This window comes from Eleginops maclovinus, chromosome 12 (assembly GCF_036324505.1).
Source record: "Eleginops maclovinus isolate JMC-PN-2008 ecotype Puerto Natales chromosome 12, JC_Emac_rtc_rv5, whole genome shotgun sequence".
Classification (NCBI taxonomy): domain Eukaryota; kingdom Metazoa; phylum Chordata; class Actinopteri; order Perciformes; family Eleginopidae; genus Eleginops; species Eleginops maclovinus.
In genome coordinates this window covers 7,847,479-7,869,491 of record NC_086360.1, presented here as the reverse complement: position 1 = coordinate 7,869,491, position 22,013 = coordinate 7,847,479, and the positions used below count along the sequence as shown (strand labels likewise).

The window sequence follows — 22,013 nt, the reverse complement described above, 5'->3', positions numbered from 1 at the left end:
AGGAAATCTAAGGGTGGCAGGATGTGATCACAAAGCAATTTTGTTCCAATGTGTCACTAATGATGTCCTGATCACCACCTGCAGCTGTCGGGGAAACCAGCTGATAATTGAAAAGTGTTTGTAAGTTGCAGGAAATGAATCAAAACAACATGAAGCGAATGTGACACAGAGAGACCCAAAACATTTAAGCAGGCAATTACTTCTAAGAACGATTCTTTCCTGATTAGATTATTAAATAATAAGTATGCACATCCGTGTTTTCATCTATTTTGTGGATCTTTTTGTACATCAATGCAAGGACGTTGTTTGGTAGGATATCATTGCGTCTGTCCGTATTTATAAAACGTTGACACGGTATGACGTCACCCATTGGTTTGTGGGCTACCGTTATTAAGTTCCATGTTTGGCCATTCCATCTTTGTTTTTCTTGGAACCAGAATTGAAAGAAGTGGATGAAGCTCAGGAAAGTGATGACCTATACACATTTAGTCAATTAAAATGTTACAACACAGAAACCCGGACAACACTGTGGCAACCATTTGTCAATGATACAGTTGTCCTACCATAAAGTTTGTCCTTCTTTATCATCTATTTTATTCAAAATGCAGCCATAATTTACAAAATAAATCTCCTGCTGTATTGAACAAGACTAGAACTAGTGCTGGTTTAAAACATTTGCTCATTGGCTTCAGGCCCACATAGTTGTGCTTGGTCAAAATAAAGAAACATACATTATATTTTCACCAAAGGAAAAGGCAGATCTCTTATTAGATTCAAGAGACCGTTGCTACAAATATCTACATATAGAAAATGATCTGAAATACTTTCACAGCTCTTAGGAAAACTCATGTTGATTGGTGACCCTATTAGCATGATTGCTGGTCCTTAGATATCATGACAGATTATTTTTAGACTTCAGGAACTCTTAAGCCTCTTTTTGGCTATTTCAGAGTACTACAGCACACTTCATACTCCTCTGTCCCCTGCTATGGGAGCAGCATGGTTCCTGACACTCATTAACTGGCCTGGTGTTGTGTTTGCAGGCTGGGATGATCCGCACCGACTCAGATGAGTATTTCATTGAGCCGCTGGAAAGAGGCACTCAGGAGCTGGAGGACCAGGGCCGGGTCCACGTGGTTTACCGCAGGTCAGCTCTGCTGCAGGCCCCCTCCTCCGACATCTCTGAGGACTACCAGCTAGAAGGTAGGACGCACAACCACGATGTTCTACTGATACTGGGATGTCACTACCATGACTATTACGATTTCATGCTGCTACTTATTATCAGGGGTGTCAAGTAACTAAGGGGATTTACTCAAGTACTTTTACTCCAAAAGAATTCAGAGGTAAATCTTGTACTTTTACTCCACTACAATCATTTCATACCTTTAGTCACTTTGCATATTTGGATTAATGATGTGAAATATAATCAACCCTTAAATAAGACTTTAGTTACATTACTCTACATAATGAGTATTTTTACTTTTGGTACTTGAAGAGTATTTTGATGCTAATACTTTTGTACTTTTACTTGAGTAACATTTTGAATGCAGTTCTTTAATTTGTAACAGAGTATTCCTACATTCTGGTACTTCTACTTTTACTTAAGTACAAGATCTGAGTACTTCTTCCACCTCTGCTTATGGGCTCTTTTGGTATAGTTTAATCTTGCTGATGAATTGAACTGTTATATGTAGTGGTCTCTGCTGTCAGGCTGAAACATCACGATCACATCCGAAAATATATATATACAGTTAGGTCTATATATATTTGGACACTGACACAAGTTTTGTTTTTTTACCTGTTTACTGAAACATATTCCCGTTATAGTTATATAATGGACATGGACATAAAGTGCAGACTCTCAGCTTTCATTTGAGGGTATCCACATTCAAATTGTATGAAGGGTTTAGGAGTTTCATCTCCCTAACATGTGCCACCCTCTTTTAAAAGGGATCAAAAGTAATTGGACAATTGACTCAAAGGTTATTTCATGTGCAGGTGTGGGCAATTCCTTCATTATGTCATTATCAATCAAGCAGATAAAAGGCCTGGAGTTGATTTGAGGTGTGGTGCTTGCATTTGGAAAATTTTGCTGTGAAGACAACATGCGGTCACAGGATCTCTCCATGCAGGTGAAACAAGCCATCCTTAAGCTGCGAAAACAGAAAAAACCCATCCGAGAAATTGCTACAATATTAGGAGTGGCAAAATCTACAGTTTGGTACATCCTGAGAAAGAAAGAAAGCACTGGTGAACTCAGCAACGCAAAAAGACCTGGACGTCCACAGAAGACAACAGTGGTGGATGATGGCAGAATCATTTCCATGGTGAACAGAAACCCCTTCACAACAGCCAACCAAGTGAAAAACACTCTCCGGGAGCTAGGGGTATCAATGTCTACCATAAAGATAAGACTGCATGAAAGTAAATACAGAGGGTTCACTGCACGGTGCAAGCCACTCATAAGCCTCAAGAATAGAAAGGCTAGATTGGACTTTGCTAAAAAAACATCTCAAAAAGCCAGCACAGTTCTGGAAGAACATTCTTTGGACAGATGAAACCAAGATAAACCTCTACCAGCATGATGGCAAGAAAAAAGTATGGAGAAGGTGTGGTCATGATCCAAAGCATACCACATCATCTGTAAAACACGGCGGAGGCAGTGTGATGGCTTGGGCATGCATGGCTGCCAGTGGCACCGGGTCACTAGTGTTTATTGATGATGTGCCACCGGACAGAAGCAGCCGGATGAATTCTGAGGTGTCATACTGTCTACTCAAATCCAGCCGAATGCAGCCAAATTGATTGGGCGGCGTTTCATAATACAGATGGACAATGACCCAAAACATACAGCCAAAGAAACCCAGGAGTTTATTGAAGCAAAGAAGTGGAATATTCTTGAAAGGCCAAGTCAGTCACCTGATCTCAACCCAATTGAGCATGCATTTCACTTGTTAAAGACTAAACTTCAGACAGAAAGGCCCACAAACAAACAGCAACTGAAAACCACTGCAGTAAAGACCTGACAGAGCATTAAAGAGGAGGAAACCCAGCGTCTGGCGATTTCCATGAGTTCAAGACTTCAGGCAGTTAGTGCCAGCAAAGGCTTTTCAACCAAGTATTAGAAATGAACATTTTATTTTCAGTTATTTAATTTGTCCAGTTACTTTTGAGCCCCTGAAATGAAGGGGTTGTGTTTAAAAAGGCTTTAGTTCCTCACATTGTTATGCAATCTTTTTGTTCAACCCACTGAATTAAGGCTGAAAGTCTGCACTTCAACTGCATCTGAATCGTTTCATTTCAAATTCATTGTGGTAATGTACAGAACCAAAACTAGAAATACTTTGTCTCTGTCCAAATATGTATGGCCTAACTGTATAATGACTAATCAAATTATAAATAAAAACCACTTGACAGCAAACGATTTCTATAAAAAAAACAGCATATCAAACATCGCTCAAGGTCCTGATGCCCAGTTCACCCTAACCATAACACATAGTAACGAAAGTCAATGTAATGTAATAACAAAACGTATGAACAATAACGACATGCCTGTAGAGCATATGAAGCCAGGCTTTTGAAAGGAAAGGAGTGCCACACAGGGTGCACACAGGAAAACAACAAGTGCTCCTCTTCTTCCAATCCCCCCCCCCCATAGGACAAATAACAACTTCCTGGACTGTATTCTCTCAAGCCAGTTTCTGCTGCAACTACCAACCACAAACTGCTAACTCAACAAAACAAGATTTTACATTGAGGTATAGGGTGAAAAGGACCTGTGTTTATGCCCTTGCAGCAATCAAATAAAAAACAGGCCTTCTGTTGTTTTTTGTCATTTATCTTCTTGAATATTATGAGGAAACACACCTTCTTTTTCTCCCGTTGCTAAAAACAGGCCACAAAAGTAAACATCTTGAAATATGAGATGACAATAATTTCCTTTGTACCTTTATTTATCTTTGATTGCTATGCCAATTAAAAATGACCACTCCCCTATAGCAGATTGTGTGTCCACTAAAGTGTCAGTGAGGCAAATCTGTCACTAGCTGCTGATTTCTTGTGACAAAACAAAATAGCTATAGTCAGTTTTTAACAGATGATGGAGGATCATTTTTGACCTGTCTTGCGAAAAGTATCTGTGTGACAAAAATGATCAACTTGTAGAATAAATGATAAGCTTTCTCGAATCTTCCAACCATAAGATAAGATAATATAAGATGTACCTTTATTAATCCCTGTGGGGACATTCAGTAGTTAAAGCAACAGAATAAGGATGAAAAACAGGACAGTGTGGTTCACACAGGATAATAAAACGAAAATAAAATGATTAAAATGATGTACAGGTAAGTATCTGTTAAGACACTTACCATATGTCATGGTCACTGAGACCAAACACTGTGAGATGCATTTAAAAGCAAACCTTTGAAAAATAGTGCTTTTACTTCTCCTGCTGCGATTGCTATTACTGTTATTATTAACAGCTGGCCCCGTTTTCCTTGTATACGCAGCCTCCCCTCTATTTATAGCAAACAAATGTCACTGTTGCTGCTAATTGAAACTTGTGATGTGTCACATCCACCGTGAAGAGATATGTGCCCAGGAAATACATTTTCCTGTGAATCACTTTGTGTTTAGGATCAACATTAAAAGCTCACATGACTCACCGTTTCCGTTTCATCCCTCTGCTTCTGAAAATGCAAATATAGTCATTTTATTTATTTTTGTATGCTGTTGCAGGGCCAGAACACACTTTAAAGTAATGTCTCTACAGTTAGTTACAATGTTTTCTGTTGTCCTCAATACATCAAATTCAAAATACAGATAATAAATAGAATCATCATATTACAATTATTCACATTAGTACCTTCTTTCCAATTTAATTTGAATGATCGGTATTACTACTTGATACATCATTTAAAACCTTAACACTTCATTTTTTTATGAGCTCTAAAAATTGCTAGTAAGACAGTTTGAGCAATCCCAAAAGATTTTTGGGGGTCCACGCCTGCAGTATTTGTTATCACATGCTATTCATGCATTAACGAGCCTTGTCAAAATCATGAATACAGATTCGGTAAAATAGTTATTTTCATGCCTTCAAGATACATGCCTCAAAATTTGAAGAGCAAATTTCAGGAGTCATGCTGGCCTGTTGATTGTTGAATACATAATGTTATATATCATGTGAAGTATTTAGATAATTTAGACATTGCTTAGAATATAGTAATACATCAAAACAATAGTGTAATAACTGAATAGTGAAGTGACTGAGTGTCACGTTTCCCCCTCACCTCACCTCACCTTCAACACTCCCGTGTCTACTGCCATATGCTATAATTTCCCGATGGTGGTCTAAACTGCGTCTAGAATGATGAGTTAAATTCCCTGAAGGGGACGGTGAATATCCCCCCCCCACCTCCCCATGTCATGGTAATTCTGTTCAAATGGGGCTTAAATAAACCAGGTGGTGTGGGACTAGCTCTGACCTCCTTGTATAAGTCGTGCCTGACTCTACATTTCTTAAATGTCCTGGATTTCCCCAGGATAGGTTTGCCACTTCAATTATTTCATAATGTTTTTATTTTATTTTTTTATTTACTATTGACCACATGGACGTTCCAGTCATGCCAAGCATTCCATAAAAGGAACAATTAATTTCACGTAGCTTTCTTATGGGCTGATTATGATTATGTCACAGGAATGCAAGCTCTTCATTTGATCAAGATAAAAAACATCCAACAGGAATTATTAAAATAATTAATAAATAGACAACTAGCATGTGTCATTTATGGAGGATTGCTGAGATTACAGATGATTTTGCTGCAATCAATAAGCTGCGACATAAAGAGGCTTCCTAGTGTCCTACGAGACAGGCAGGGGCCAACTATCCTGAAACTTTGGTCACATCCTACCATTAATGTACACAATGAATGTGTTTCGTCTTTCTCCTTCACGCCTTCACACCATGTAGGAAAGACGGACTCCCTGCTATTCTTTGTGAAAAGATTCAATACCGGTTATTTTACTGTTACTTTTATAACCGTAGTTTTTGCACTTTTCAGAAGCAAAAAAACAATAGATGACAAAGTGAACAACTTCAAAACAACGTTTGTAGAGAACAAAGATCTGGGATCTCTACTTTATTATTTGGCAAATCCAAAATACATAGTCAATTGATCATTCATCAACAGTTTAAAAGAAAATTGCATGTTAACTTTCCCTGGGAGAAGCAAAAATATCTCCTTACTTATTATTTTGCCACCTATGGAAAAGATACTTTGAGCAGGTTTTGTGGAGCCCTGAACACAGAGCTAGATGTTAAAGAGGGAAAGTGTCTTCTTACTCCAACAACAGAGGGCACATTTGCTTAATGGCTGTGCCAGGACAGCTCACACGAGTTTATGCAGCAATGCAGACCAAAACAACAACACAATTTGAGCGGAAACAGGGCAACTGAATTACCGTTATGTACAGTCGGCTGACTGGAGTTTATTTATTCACCCAACTTCAGGTGTTGATTTGCAGAGCTACGCAGGACAGACACATCAGTGCATAAATACACATGTGGCAAGTTCAATGTTAGGCTAACTTACCTAGCAAATATCTAGCGATTTTCGCTATGCTAGCTAATGGCAACCGAACATACCAAAACATACTGGTCTCACTCCATCGTAGTGAAGGTCTGTTAATCTTTGACGATGAACTTGGCATCAGGCCCATGCGCTGTCTGTTCCTGCAATTTCCCTCATCAGAGACGGGAGGTTGCACACAGGGAGTAGTAACGCTAACGTTAGCAGACACTTTGTTAAAATAGTCATACATGCGGCACTTCTCCAGATTCAAAACATGTCATATGTGCAAGTGTTTCAGGTTGGTGGTATTACCTCCTTTTCACGCACATTTTGCCATTTCAGCGATGACTATTGGGATCATTGAGTGAATCAGAGCATCAAGAGAGATGAGGTTCAGCATTCACACATTTTCTAATGCCTTCCTGACTTGAGCAGCACGCTCTTAACCATATGTAATTAAACACAAATAAAAATTGTTACATGACAAAGAAACACCATGCAGACATGTTCAACACTTTATCAACATTGTATTGCTGCCTGTTGCTTCCAAATTGATCTTTACCTTCGGGACATTAAGTGAGATATTACTCTAGGCAAGGCAACAGGCGAGTAAAACACACCTGCAGCTTCCCCTCCCCCTCTTTTCTCTCTCTGGCTCTCTCTAATAAAGGGTTTGCAATGATGCTGTGCTGTGCTGTGCTGTGCTTTGGAAGATTAATTGGACTGTGCGGCAAAGTCATCCCTGTAGCCTCCCCTGTGCTTCTCTCTCGCAATCTTCTGCTGTTGATTTGATACGATACATTGAACCCATCTAGTCTCATGTAATGTCCAGTGTGTACAGAGAATCGAGATTCTGTGGGTCGTGGCACTGGAGGAGTAATTCCACCCTTATATATAACAAGCTCAGCTTTCAGACCTCTGAGCAAGGCACCCTTTTCCTGCTCTGTGGTCAGCTGTGTTGTTCTGAGTGCTGTGGCCATTGTTCCCTTTGAACACTTCAATGTCTTTCACATCTGGAAAGGATGATCAACACATTTGTACAGACCTTACCTTCATGATTGGTCATGTGCTGTAGACATGGCAGTCAGTCTTCTACAGCCTTTGTTATTGTTGCTTGTAGTATGTGTCATGTCTGTGATATTGGATAGTTTCTGCAAACTTGCATTTGTCTTTTTTCTCCAGGCAGGATTTGGAAGGTCGATATCAACTTTTAAAGGGCTTCACAGGAGAATCTTACTAACAATCCTCCTGATCTCCGTTGTGTGTATGGTTAAGATGCTGTGTTTGTTTCAGCACTTCTTATTTCCTGTTGAGGCCAGAGAGCCAGATTAACAGCAGCTGGTGTTTGCAAAACAAAGATGCTGAGGAAAGTGCACCTCCGAGATAATTGGCTTCCCAGCTGTGAAAAGAAGTTTTGCAGAGTTAAACTCAGAAAGTAACTTTACCCACCTCTACTCGATAGGCCAACATCTTGTTCACACTAACATCAAGTGTTTGATCTGTGATTGAGTATTTACAACTCTCAAATGTACCTGCACTACACAGAACGCCGGGGTAATTGGAAATAATCTGTCTCGTTAAAGGATGATATCAAGCATTGGATTTGATGGCTCCTTTATCTTTCTTCTGCAGAACCCTGACTCCTGTTCGATCAGTATAATCTGTTCCCAGTTCATTTTTTGACTGGTTTGATGATTTGTGCTCTTGCAGTCTCTCTCGTGTATTCACCAATGTAATGTTCGCTATAGCTTTCCCAATAAGATAATATATGTATATATCCAAAGTTGTCCTTTACTGGTTGTCCCAGAGCAAAATGCTTAGGGAACCTTGAGTTTAGAATATGTTGTCACATTTATGTTTCTAAGGCCCAGACTTAATTTAAAGAGGAAGTACATCATGTACCGAAGCACACCTGATTGCCCAATAGGTTTTCCATCGAATTTCTGAACCAGGCTGCATGGATTTGCTCAAATACAGTATCTTTAATAAGAATCAACACTGATGTTTGGTGGAAAGGATCTCTTCATGCAGACATGTTGTCATTGTTAAAAAACACACTATCTTACTCAAATTCTTATCATTTCACATCAGGGTCAAACTAACACATTGAGGGCCATCCGACAAAAAAAGTAAAAAACTACTTCTAACATGAACATTTTCAGGCTGGGGATCCCATTTTGTATTATTCAAGTTTTAAAACCATTACTCACAGTTGATACAAGTAATCTCATCGCAAGGTCCAAGACGTGTTGCACAAATTGAATCACAATATATTTTTGTATTTGGGTTGCCATCAGGTCTTGAGCAAAATTGGGACTCTGTGGGCTGAAGTTGATAAAACAATCTTAACTGCTGTTACCAAGGTCAGTAATTAATTTTCAAACTCAACTTAGAATATCTTACATTTGACAAGTCTTCAAGCTTGTGTTCCTATCAAACCGGCCCTCCTTGGTAAACTTTCAGGGGTTTATCATTGTGACTTGTACTACAAACCCCTATCCACACAGTTGGTGTTCCAGTTCATCTCACTGGTGTTGGAGTTAAGTTCTTCCACATCAAACTGGGAACATAATTTCTTTATGGACTAGGTGTTGTGCTCTGGGACATTGTGATGTTGTAACGGTAATGGACCCTCTGAGATTAATGCCATTTTTCACTTTCTTCTGATAGATAGGTAGTTTTCATAACTTGTGTTAAGGTCACCTTGGCTGTGGGAAATGTGCCTGTTGAAGCCTCACCTATAACAAAATACAATCCCGCGGTTTGTGGAACAAGATTCTGAATAAATAATTCTCAACGTTTTTACTTAATTTCTCAGTTTTAACAATTCAGTTCGTAGAAACCGGAGTCTGCTGACACTCCTGCTAGCAAAACAGCCGTTCGCACATTTTGTTTTCCTTTCAAACAAATTTCTGTGATATGTGATACCAAAGAAAGCAAACACGAGAGAGAGGATTACACTTGGAAAGGTGTTAATAATCATCCAGCACATTGTTTCTTTACAGAGCTCTACTGAGTGAACAGTTGATTTCATAAAGGTTTTTTTTTTTTATCTTGAAAAGAGGCTTACACATTATAATGTTGTCCATTTTTGAAATCTTCCATTAAAACTTCTCACAGCTGTTTATCTTCTGGCAAGTGCACATGCAAGAAAATTACACATAATGATTAAATTAATTATCAATATTTTGTATCAGTTCCAACATAATGAAAATATTAAATAAGTGAAGAATGTTTTTGTCTAAAGTCAGTTCTTGTTTAAGCTGTTTTTTGTTTTTCCACACAATGATGATCACAATATTAGAAATATAAGAGCATATGGTGTTGCACTGAGTCTAGGTAGTATCAACAGTATTAATAATTAGTAATTAACAAATTGGAACAAAAGTGTAATAATGAGTTCTGTCAAACCTATGTCTTTTGTTATTTTTTCACTGATATTCAATGGAATAGTGCTTTTTCTACATTCATACCACACGGTAATTGATTGTTGAAAAAACTTCCAATCGTGATCATTCTTGAACAGAGGGATTTATGAAAATGATCAAAACCTCAATGCCGTTAGATTGTTTGCACAACCAGAGGGATTTAGTTTGTGTGGATCAATTTCAAAATAAAACCACATTGCAGACTTTTTGATTCAGAGATAACAGAAACATACTGACTTAACCTTGGTCTTGTATCCATCCTGGAAAAAAAATAAAACATCCCTATCCTGTGAACGCTGCAGCTTCCTCTCGGTGTGAACACTCTGACAGCTCTGAGCTGGGAGAAATAGAAAACGTGCCTTGCATCACAAAGTGAAAGGGATTGTGTACTGTTAGTGAGAAATTGATATGTCTGCCTAGCAAGTGTTGCCCCATCAGGTTCTCTTCTGATGGAAAGAAAGAAGTCTCCAGGGTCCAGCAGTCCAGCTTTCTTTGGCATGTGGTGGTTTCTCCTGGGAAGCTCTCCTTGTTTAAACAAACCTTAGTGTGTTTAATAAAGCCAGTTCTAACAGATCAATCAATTTAATTGGATGTTTGAAGAAAGAGAAGGCTCATTTGTAAGTGCTTATCTAGCTGGAGAGTAGATGTACCCTATTATTCTGTAACTACAGACACTCACAATAACAAATATCTAGACACTAACTTGGGTTCCGGATCATAATCCCGATGGCTCCTTCTCTGCTTCCTACCCCCAACTCCCTTTGCCATTTCTCGGACCACACCTATATTCAAACTCACCCCTCTTTTTTCACCTTAACTACACCCAATATGTTTCTTGATGCAAAAACAGCCCGGGCGTAGTATCGGGGTGTAAAGTGGGGGACCCTATGGCTGCTCCGCTTCCCTTGCTTGGACCTCACCTAATATCTCTTTTAACCTACAACTTGATCTCTACTGGAACACCTATTCTTCAACTCAGCCTTCAATTGATCTGATGCATTTGTTTTCTCAATGAGCGTATTATTCTGCGATGACATATACCAGTGTTTCTGTCTAGTAATAAAAGCACTAATGAATCCAGTTTTTTAACAGGTCCTTTTTTAGATAATTTTATGCCTTGAAAAAAGAAAATCATTATACAGTACGACCATTGAACATATTTGACATGACATGGACCATACAAAGAATATCTGATGTATTTTATAGCTCAGAGCATTAAATGATGTAGATATCTGATTTATGGTCGCTGTTCCCATTTGAAAATATTTTATAGTTAAACATTAAAGCTTTACTGCAACAGAATATTTTACACTTTTATGATACTGCCAAAATCATCTGCTTTGTTGCGGTGTGAAAACTGGCATTTTGTGTTTCTTTGCTGAAATGATTACTTATTTAGCAGCATATACAGCTCTGGAAAAAATTAAGAGATCAGTCCAAATGTCTCTTAAATCTTTATCTCTATATACAGCAGCCATTCCAGTGTCTGTAGAATTCCAGCACAGAGAAAAAATGTCTGTAGTTTATAGAATACAATAAAAAATAAAATATAAAATATATATATATATATATATATATATATATATATATATATATAACATAATATAAATAATCTAACTCAAAGACATATCTATAAATAATAAAACAACAGAAAATGATAATGTTGAAGTGGTCTCTTACTTTTTGGGGGGGCTGTATAAATACTAACAACTAAGTCAGAGAAAATCAAACATTAAGAAAACTTAACCAGGGTTTATGGATTATAAAGTAGTCATTTTGAAAACCCTGAACTGTTAACACCTGTTGATTATATCTAGGGCTGCAATTAACACTTCTTTTGATTCACAATTAATACTTACATTATTTTTGATTGGTTCTTTAGTAGCTTTAAAAGCTCATTCTTAAAGGTGGTGGAAATTAGGAAAAAATAATCAATAGCAATACCCAAGAGTTCAAAACGAATTTCTCTTTCTCCATACATGACAAATGATTCCTTCATCATATTTCTGTCAGTCAACTTTATGATTATAATATAATAATTGTAGCTTGTATTATATAAAAGAGTTGCTATCCTGTATTCGTTTCATGCATTCAGGGAACGGACTGTTCCCCTAACAATTTTGGTGATGTGATATTTTTCAATCTATCACTCCCCCCCCTCACACACACACACACACACACACACACACACACACACACACACACACACACACACACACACACACACACACACACACACACACACACACACACACACACACACACACACACACACACACACACACACACACACACACACACACACACTGTTAATCATGCTGACAGATGTGTGTGAAAGCAAATGTCTGAAGTCCTCCGTGTGCTCTGAGAACTGATCTCCTGTTATCTGGCCTGATGCCCAGGTGAAGGATTCACCCTCGGCAGCACTTGGATATAAGGTTTTATTTTCACATGGTAGTGAAAATAGATCTAGGAACCAGTGAAATGGCATCAGCCCTGAAGAGAAAACAATTAAAAATAGACTCTCAATGACTGAGGAAGTGATCTATATGGAAAAAGAAAATTGGTGATTTTAGTTTGTCGCATAGACGCGTTAACTAGAGAGGGCGCTGGCTGAGTGTGGTGCAATTTGGTGAGCTGGAAGGAATACCAAGAGACAAAAAGCAAAAGAAAATAGTTTTATCTGTAGAATTCTGGCAGAATCTGCCAAAAAATATGATCTAGCATAAGGTGGCGATTGATTAACTAAGGACTCAGTGGGGGTATTTATAACAGGAGAGTAAGATGTTTTCACCGCTGCCAAGCAGCTTACTGCGTTAAGAAAATACTCACTGTGCTGGCTGAAGCTGAGCTAAACTCTGAGCAGTTTGGTGTCAAATAAATGTAAAACCTTTCTAATTTAACCTTTTACACCCACATATAAAAGCTAGTCCAGAGCGGAGGTTAGAAGAGGGATATAAAAATACATTTTGGCTGCTTTCAAAGAATGGAGTTTGAGGTTGAATCAGGTAATAACCTCATCTGTTGTTCCTCTTCAATTGTGGTTAGTGTGGGCAGAAGGAAATTAATGACTTTAGACGCTTGGTATTAAGGTAGATATGGTGCAAAATGCGAGAGCTTGTAAAACCTGATGTGAGCACTTGTAGAAAAATTAAAAAATGAACTTAGTGAGAATAATTTTCACTTGCATAAAAATATCAATATATTTTCCATTACAACTGCAACTTGGTTATTACAACCTCTCAAATTAGTCATTACAACTTCACGAACCTGCTCTGTGGCAGTGTAAATTTACAAATCTGCAGCCTTGACTTTTGCTACACTTCTTGCGATGATTGTGTCGTAAAGTAATTTTCACTTGTAAATGAGGGGGAGGGAGGGGGGTTGGAGCGAAGGGGCGGAGAAATCAGAAAGACGAGGCCCAAGCTTGGGTCAGTCACACACAGTCACAGTCATACGCCCGTATAGTCAGTTCATGGCGAGTAAGGCAAATACATGTTGTAACGATCAGTAGCGCTGAGCAAAGTGACTAGATTGCGACTTCACATGTATAAAAAACACACACTTTATAAAGTCAGGCAACACTAACCAGGCTCAGTGTGATGCTGTTTATATTACCTTACTTTAATCACCATCCATTCACTGTTATTGTTCATTGTGAAGAGCAGGCAGACATTTTCCCGTTTTGTATTATAGCAGCTATCAGATTGAATCAATACATAGGCTACACAGGTTGCCATTTCAGACAAGTAAACAAGTAAAATCATAATGAAAAATATGCCGGTAGAAAATGGTTTATGCCACAATATGATTAGCAAGTAGTCAAGATAGTCAGATTAGCTTCGGTTGCTATGATAAAATCACCCATTTTTTATACCAGAGAAACTTTCATAACAGCGTTGTGATGCAAAACAGCGTCAATTCAGACTGAAACCCATTCACTGATGGGGATGGGGGGTATGCATCAGTTGCTTGTGTGAGAGTCAGACAGTGAATACTTTCCAGCGGCTGCTGCCGCGAGTTAATGGCAGACTAAACGCCAGTGGACGAGCAGCACTGCAGCGGGCGGTAAATGCTGCTGAACCACATTAATAAACAATGAACCACGGCGCTCTGGAGAAAAGTAAAAACAAGTTGTAGTTATTTAATGTATTTGGCTTCGTACACTACAAAACGTTTTGTTTTTTTCCTGTGACTTCCAAATTTGTTCACAGATAGGCCAACGTTGATATTTTATACAAGTGTAAATGTATGCACACAAGCTCAGATTTTTTTCCTGCAAGTTCTCACATTGTACTTTACAAGTGGTTCAGCTTTTACAAGCGTTCGCATTTTGCACCATATCTACTTTGATACTTGGGATCGTGTACATTTTAAAGGAGGGTGTTGCTGAACGCGAGCATTTGTGCTCAGCAAACCTGGACTGATGACACGTATTTGCAACTGGCTCTCTTTAGTGTGAAGGTTGAACCTCAGAGCGCCTGGCCCCCCATCCCCTGTTTTTTCTTCACTTAGAATACAGACACTGTATTCTGTAATGATGGGATCAGAAAAGTAATTTCTCCTCTTTGAGGGTCAGGAGTCTTTTGATTTCCAGAAGAGAAAACTCCACAAAAACTCCTAGAGGTCTCATCCAACCAATGATGTCAATTAAAGATGGATGCTGTTAGACCATCTGTTTGTAGGTGAAGCAGACGGAGGGCTTTAAGTCTGCCAAGAGGCTGCGCCAGAATGAGAATTTACCAGTTGCTGGCTGCTGTAAAAGATGGCAGGAGTCATAAGATGAAGGAAAGCAAATACTGAATTATGAGGGGCAGAAGCTCTATTTTTTTCAGAAGTGGGATGATATGCAGGAAGGATGAGCGCTCAGTAAATGCCTTTTGGGGAAAAGGTATCGCCTTCAGCCGTAGTGTTCTGGTTGTTTCACTTTGAATGTGAAGAATTATAAAATCAGAAATGTGTTTGTTGAACTCAATCTACGCGTGTCTCTTGACCATTTTCTGATAGTGTGCTAATAACGTGGTTTTCCTAGTTGATTTCAGCCACTGTGTCCATATGAAGACATAAACCATTTATACACTTGTTAGAGATGTGCCTGGGAATAGGTTTAGACTCAGTAGCTCACCCAGTAGAGCAGGTGCCATATGAACTAATGCTGATTTCTTACCACAGTGGCCAGGGTTTGAATCTTCCTTCAGAAGTTCTAAAGGCAAAAATATAATGTGAAAAGTAAATGAGGGAAACATTACTGCATTACTTTCTTTTGAAACTGGATAAGGAAAAATATTGTGCAATACTGTCTATGAAGTTGTTGTGCCAATTTAGCAACATTTTTCTCATTTACTCAATCAGAATGACTCCAAACTGTGACTCTATTCAACCATGTATCTATAGCTCGATTAGAGTCCATCGGATGTTTATACATTTGCATGAATGTCTCAATTCATTGTTCTACTTCATCATAAAAGGTAATTGTCAGTGAAGTGATTAACAGTGTCATTTCTTGGCATTTCTTATTAAAATGTAGATCTACATTAAAACGTATGAAGTGTAGAAAAGAAAATCTGAATACTTTCACAAAAAACATTAAATATACTGAGGATACAACACACTGCTGAACTCAAATGTCCACACTAAAAGAATGTAGGAAATGATTATGAATTATAAATATGTAAACTTAGACAAATAAACAATATAAAATTGCCAAAAAACATCCTTTAATTTAATTTATTTTATAAACTGGGTGCCTATGACTTGTATTCCACACCACCCAAAAGCATGGTCAACAAACACACACACACACACACACACACACACACACACACACACACACACACACACACACACACACACACACACACACACACACACACACACACACACACACACACACACACACACACACACTTTTGGGATCATTGTCACAGACAGATAACAGGCCACAGGTGATGTGCCAGTGGAAGGATGAAATGATTCTGAAGTTGTTGGTGTGCAGCAATATCTTTGGTGCTTGCCAGCTGTTCTCTGCCTGTTTGTTTGTGTTTGTTTGTGCCCCACTGAACCCAGCCTTGTTAACGGAATCCCACCACCAGCAGCAGCTGTGTTGTGGAGTTTGTGCGGATAAACGCTGCGTGACAATACTCTAATGAAATCTAAAGTTGGGCTACGTTTAAACAAACATGTGTGAAGTAAATCTCTGCTGTGTCTGCTTGTGAACTCTTGTGATTATGGCAAATTATTCCTCAGAACAAGCTAATGGTTTTCCTTGTTTCACCCCTCAGAAGTTTAGTAATTTGACTTCCAAACACAGGTACCTGCTTCTGGAAGCCTTAAAAAACTTCTGCACTGAGCTTTCCCTCCTTTAAACAAGGTGGAGCTTAAAGAACTCGTAAAAAAAAAAGAAAAAAGTAAAGCACCATCTGATTTCTATTGTGGGCATGTGAGACGGGTGTTTCGAATTAGTTGGATGTGAGGCAAGTTTAGTGGTAGTGAAAGCAATTTACCTTTAGTGATTTGAAAACTGTAAAGGTTATCAGATGTTTGCTTAGTGAGGATGGTTCCTCTAATGTGTTGCAAATAGAAGCAATTTTGCCAATGTCAGAGGTGAGTTTGAATGCTCCCTTGTGAGTGTGTGTGTGAGTGTGAGTCTTTGTGTGATGTCTGAAAAAGCCCAAAAGTATTTTGCCACTTCTCAAGACTTAAAATGCATTGTAGTGTCAAGGGATAAAAAAAAGTGCTGAATTCTGTGGTGTAATCAGGAAAGTTATTATTTCTATAATGTCACGGTTCATTCTTACATTTTTGTCCGTCTGATAATACAGCCCTTCTCTATTTGTGTGATAACCCTTCATATTGGGAAGATCTTATCCACATTGCCTCGCGTCTCTGGAAGTATGAACCCTGAATGCGTCTGAGGAGTTCTTTCCATCTGAAACCTGGTGATAATTATGCCTCCTGATCTAGCCAAGGAAGGAGGATGGAAAAGATCCCTGGAAGCATTGACCAATATTTTGAATCAAGAAATGCATGGTTGTGTTTTCGCCTGACTCGCTGTGATTCATCCAGTCGTTCCCAAAAGTCACATGGCAGCTGCAAGAGGTTCTTGCACACCTCTTTCCATCTCCTCTGCCTGCGTTGCTTAAGCCAAATACTTAAGATTCTTGTTTCTTGTTGTGATTCTACATCCACTGTGTCCTTTACAGAAAAATACCGGGCCGAAAAAAAAATGGGAGGAAAGGGATTGCAGCTGTGTGACAGAAAAATAATAACATTTGTATGGCATTTCCTAGTATTGCAACACTTTTACTCTTATCGCCTAAACAGAATGTCTTTGCACTGTGTAAGAGTCTAAGAGCTGCAACAACACTACCCAAATGTCTGGAAATTACACCATGCACTAGTGTTGCCACGATACCAACGTTTTCGTTTCGATACCGAGACCAAGTCAAGAATTGCGATTTCGATACTTTTCTTAAAAAAAGGGAAACCATCCTAAATGTCATTATTGTGCTTTATTTCCAACCTGGAGCAAAAAAATCAGTCAAACAAACTACTTATAGTAGATGAACTACATTATTCAAAAGTTTACATTAACTTAACACCGGAGAAATAAACGGAGTACTCCCTTTCCTGACAGCCAGTCGTATGATCCGTCTCATGCAGCTCAATGATCCAGTAATGAGTGACCCGACAGTGAAGAATAAACATATCTATAACTAGTTTAGCTAGTTCCAGATGTTGATAGTTAAGTGTGTTAGGTCTTTAACTTGAAGTAGGCCTAGGTGTTTTGCTCCACACCCCGGTCCCGTCACAACGGGCGGCGCTGCGGCGGTGATCATGTAGAGCTGTCGTAGCGTTTTTAATGGCAGGGTATTGCGATACCGTTCTAGTACTGGTGCACCGTGCAACACTACCATGCACATCAAAGAAATACCCAGAACTCTTCCTCAGATGTAATGCTGTTGTAAGAGTTGTTTAAGGGTTTGTTTTGTCTCAATGCTTCTTTTCTAGTTGTTTATGAGTCTTTATCTATGGCTGAATTGTTGGGTTGGTGCTGTTGGTTAATTTGTTCTTCACACCTTCATTGTCCCAGTTTATCTATTCTACCTTTCCAGGATTTAAAGGAAAACCTAATCATCCAGTCTTTAAGGTAGAATAATGATCAGCCAAAATATAATTTGTGATTGTAATTACACGGTATATGAAAGGTTGTTCATATTATGGTCACTAAAGTGATCTTTCGATGGATTCATTGATCTTCAGTAGGATTATGTTTGAAAAAATGATTTCTTCACAAGGTCAATTAGCTATTTTTCCTATCACATTATCACATCTCAGTCTTCAGCTGACACCTTTTCTGTCATTTCATCATATACAGTTATGTGTATTTCAGTCAGACAACTCACGTGTTTCATTTATATGTTTATTAGAAACAGTATATAGTTTGAGTTTGGCGTCTAGGCTTGGGCCTCATCACTCCACATATTAACATATAACATTGAGTGATGATTAGATAACTATCCCCCGAGCCTACAGGTAGAAACTGGGGGGCAAGCTGGGGTTGTGGTGGGGCAGGCGAGGATCGCCAACGTGAACGCAGCAGCAGCAGCAGCAGCAGCAGCAGTGAGGTGAACGCATTACCAGCGTGGAAACAGCAGTAGCGGCAGCAGCATTAGTGAGGCAGAGGTAGGCAGATCCAACTGCTTAAACAGAGCAACAGATTTACGAGACTATGTTTTGAGTGTCGAGGGGCGTTATGTGCGAATGTATCATTGGTGCTCGAGTTGACTGCCTGAAGTAGCTCGCAGGCTTTGCCCCATTTGTGTCAAACAAAGTTTAATGTACTCAATAGAATCTCTTAAAACAACATCCTCAGATGTGTACCTGTTATAATCTACAGTGATTTGTTTATCAAATGTGAAATACAACACTGAAAGAAAGTAAATAGCTCTTTAAAAAGAAAACTTTATTTGTTCAAATATAAATACATATCAGTCTGTTTCTCTTTATGGAGTAAAGCTGTATTCAGAAGAAGCTTCTAAAGCCATCTATTTTACTGTTAAATCCAGCAACCTTGCAAGAAACTGGAAGATATTTCCTATGACAATAAAGCTCTTTGGAGTTGCTGGCTGGACGTTAAGCTCTTTTGTATTTTATTTCCACCTTTAGAAGATATGTTTTTGATCCAATTTGATCTATTAAAATATCATTACACACTGCCAAATGCCTTAAATATCAATAATGGAAATGAACTACAATTATAAGATAAGTCCATGAATTAATACTCCACAGTTTATTGTAGTTGCTTGGTACTTTTCAAGATATTATGCCATAATAAATCAAACAAACAGGGCCACAAATATCCATGGTATGGTTAAAAATAGGCTTCATTCACCACTTTGCATTGCTTGGAACCGTTCAGTCCTTTTTCTGGAATTCCACTTCTCACATTCATGTATTTTATCAGTTGTGTTGGGCAGGGATAGAGTGGAAACAGTTTGTCATTTGACCTTTCAACGATGACATTGGGGTGTTTGTTCTTTGAAAGAAAGAGAGAAAAAAAAACGGATGCAGGTCACCAAAATATATTGAACTCCCTGAAAGGAAATACAGTGAGCATTTCTTCCAAAAAGGCAGTTCGCACCCCAGAATGAATGAAGCCTAAGTTTGGCTGCATGTTGTAACTGACCCACCCCAACAAGGCCTGCCGTTGTCTGCCTCGACACACTCTCTCTCTGCCTCTCTTAACTCACACACAAACACACTCCACACTAGTCTGATAGTCTGTGACTCAGCGGCACAACAACAGATAAGCACCAATGCAACAGAGGGACTTTTTATGTTAGAAAAACTAGCAGATTCAATGTAAAGGAATAGTGTGAGGTAGCTGAAATCTTACTAAAAAAGCAAGATGAGAAGATTCATGCCAAGCTTATGTTTACAAAAGAACAGCACTTTTTTGTTACTAGTAAATCAAGTTGTGCTTATATAATTCTGATGCAAAAAGCAATTTTGAGTCTGTCCTCCAAATTCAAACACATCGCTCTATAAGTTTCCCATCGGCTGGACCTTAAGCGGACTTTGAAGTTGAAAAGACTGCTTACAAAATCAGAAATCCCTGCTCAGGTACTCCTGGGCAAAAACAGAGGCAAACATTTACAGCCTGTCTAAATAGTATATAAACACCTTCAATATAATACGTCTCCTTGTTTTGCCCACGAGAAAAGCATTTTCTTTTCTGCAAATTATTTTTGAAGTGTTTTAATCAAAGCCAAGTCTGTCAGTGCAAGGCTCAAAGGAAGTCTAAAATCTTGGAAAGTGAAAACAAGTTTAAATAAAGTGAATTTATCAAAAGCACATTCTTTGAATCCCCAACAAACCAACACAATATGTTGTCTTTCCTCTATTAACTCGGATAATAATGTAAGTAATGGTTTGTCTTTGTCTTTTAATTCTTTAAATTATAATATTTAAGGGATAGTTCTAGTTTCTAGCATCAAGTTGGTTCTTATTTTGTTAGTTTGGCCTTGAGTTCTGTAAGTAATATTAACATTGTTCCCTACAAAGTAACTACTAAAGTCTGAAAAAAAAGACGACATCACTGAAAAGGAAGTCTTTAAGACGATCCCAAAAGCTGACATAAGGGGCTTACTTGTTGCTATCTTGATTACGTTGACTTTTTCTGGGACTTAACCAGGTCAAAACCTCAACCTCCAATGTTTCATGTCAAGTAAAGTTTGTAGGGTGTCAAGGCACACAAAAGTCAAGTCCAATAAAGTCTTAACTCCTGAGTTTAGTACTGCGATCTAAGTCTAGGTCTCAATCACCCAGAATGTTTTGCTTATAAAATGGTCATGATCAGTGGTGACCAGCCTTACAGATGTTGGTGAGAAAGGGCGTGCTACACCAACTAGAAGGTCAAATAATGTACGTGTTTGACAGGAAGAAAAGACTAAAGTTAGGGGAAAGAAAGAGTGGGAAATTCCATAAGACTGGATTTTGAGGACAGAAAAAAAACGACTAGTGTTGTGTCTCATCTAACAAGGTTTGGTTGTCTTTGTGTTCTCAACTATAGTTTTTACTTTCATTTAACAAATCTTAACGAAACCCTAATCACAATCTGTTCTTACACCTTACCAAGTGGTTTTGCCGCTTTGACATAAGCAAGTTATAGTTGTGTTGCCTAAGCCTAATTTAGCATTACAATCTGTTACATGTTGTTTTTTGCTGTTGATTTGCAAGTCGAATGCATACATGACCCACCCTCATTAAGCTATTATTGGCATTGATTAGTATTTTTCGCCTTTAATTAATTCATTGGTTGGGTTTAGGCATGATGGGGGAGATTAGTTTAATTGAGGGCTCCATAAAATGTCAAAGGTCAAACGATTCTAAATTAAAGAGAAATGTCCAGTGCTCCCTATCAGCTATTGAGTGACAGCTTTTCAATCACCTCACATTGACCAAATGTTTCTGCTTGTTATAATTATTTGGCGGGAACTGGTTTGAACAGATAATCCATACCCAGCCTAATGTGATGAACATTGCAGACCTTACTGAAATGATGCTTATTAGTCCTGATAAGGAAACACTGTAAACCGTAGTGCCTGTTTATAGTCTAACTCGCAGTTATCATTGCCCTTTCCATATAACTTCTCCTCTTGCCTTTGAGGAAAACAGAAAATGCTAAGCAACACAAATGTACATAACATTCTCAGCAAGTATTATATAAAACACCTTTGCATCACATGGCCAAATTAGTTAGCTGAATGAGCTGCAGAGCTGCAGTCGTGTTCATTAAAGGGTTTGCAGCCATAATATTCTTTTAATTGAAAATGACTGTATCCACAGGAGATGTAGTACATTTCAATTCAGTAATTACAAAACTCACAGCAAACCGAAATTGATGAACAGTCATTCGTAGTAAAAAGTTTATCCTTCAAAAAAACCCTGTTATTTTGTGTGTGTGTGTTCCCTCCACTGTCACCAGCAGCATCCATGAGGTTTTTTA

At 38.5% G+C, this 22,013-nt stretch overlaps 1 protein-coding gene across 1 annotated transcript in view; it reads left to right on the top strand.

Annotated features, from left to right (window-relative positions):
- Positions 1-22,013, top strand: part of adamts3 (ADAM metallopeptidase with thrombospondin type 1 motif, 3) — a 139,325-nt gene that overhangs the window by 26,280 nt on the left and 91,032 nt on the right. Inside the window, exon 4 of the mRNA XM_063898319.1 lies at positions 1,044-1,203. Coding sequence (XP_063754389.1) covers positions 1,044-1,203 — 160 coding nt within the window. The remainder of the gene's footprint in view (positions 1-1,043; positions 1,204-22,013) is intronic.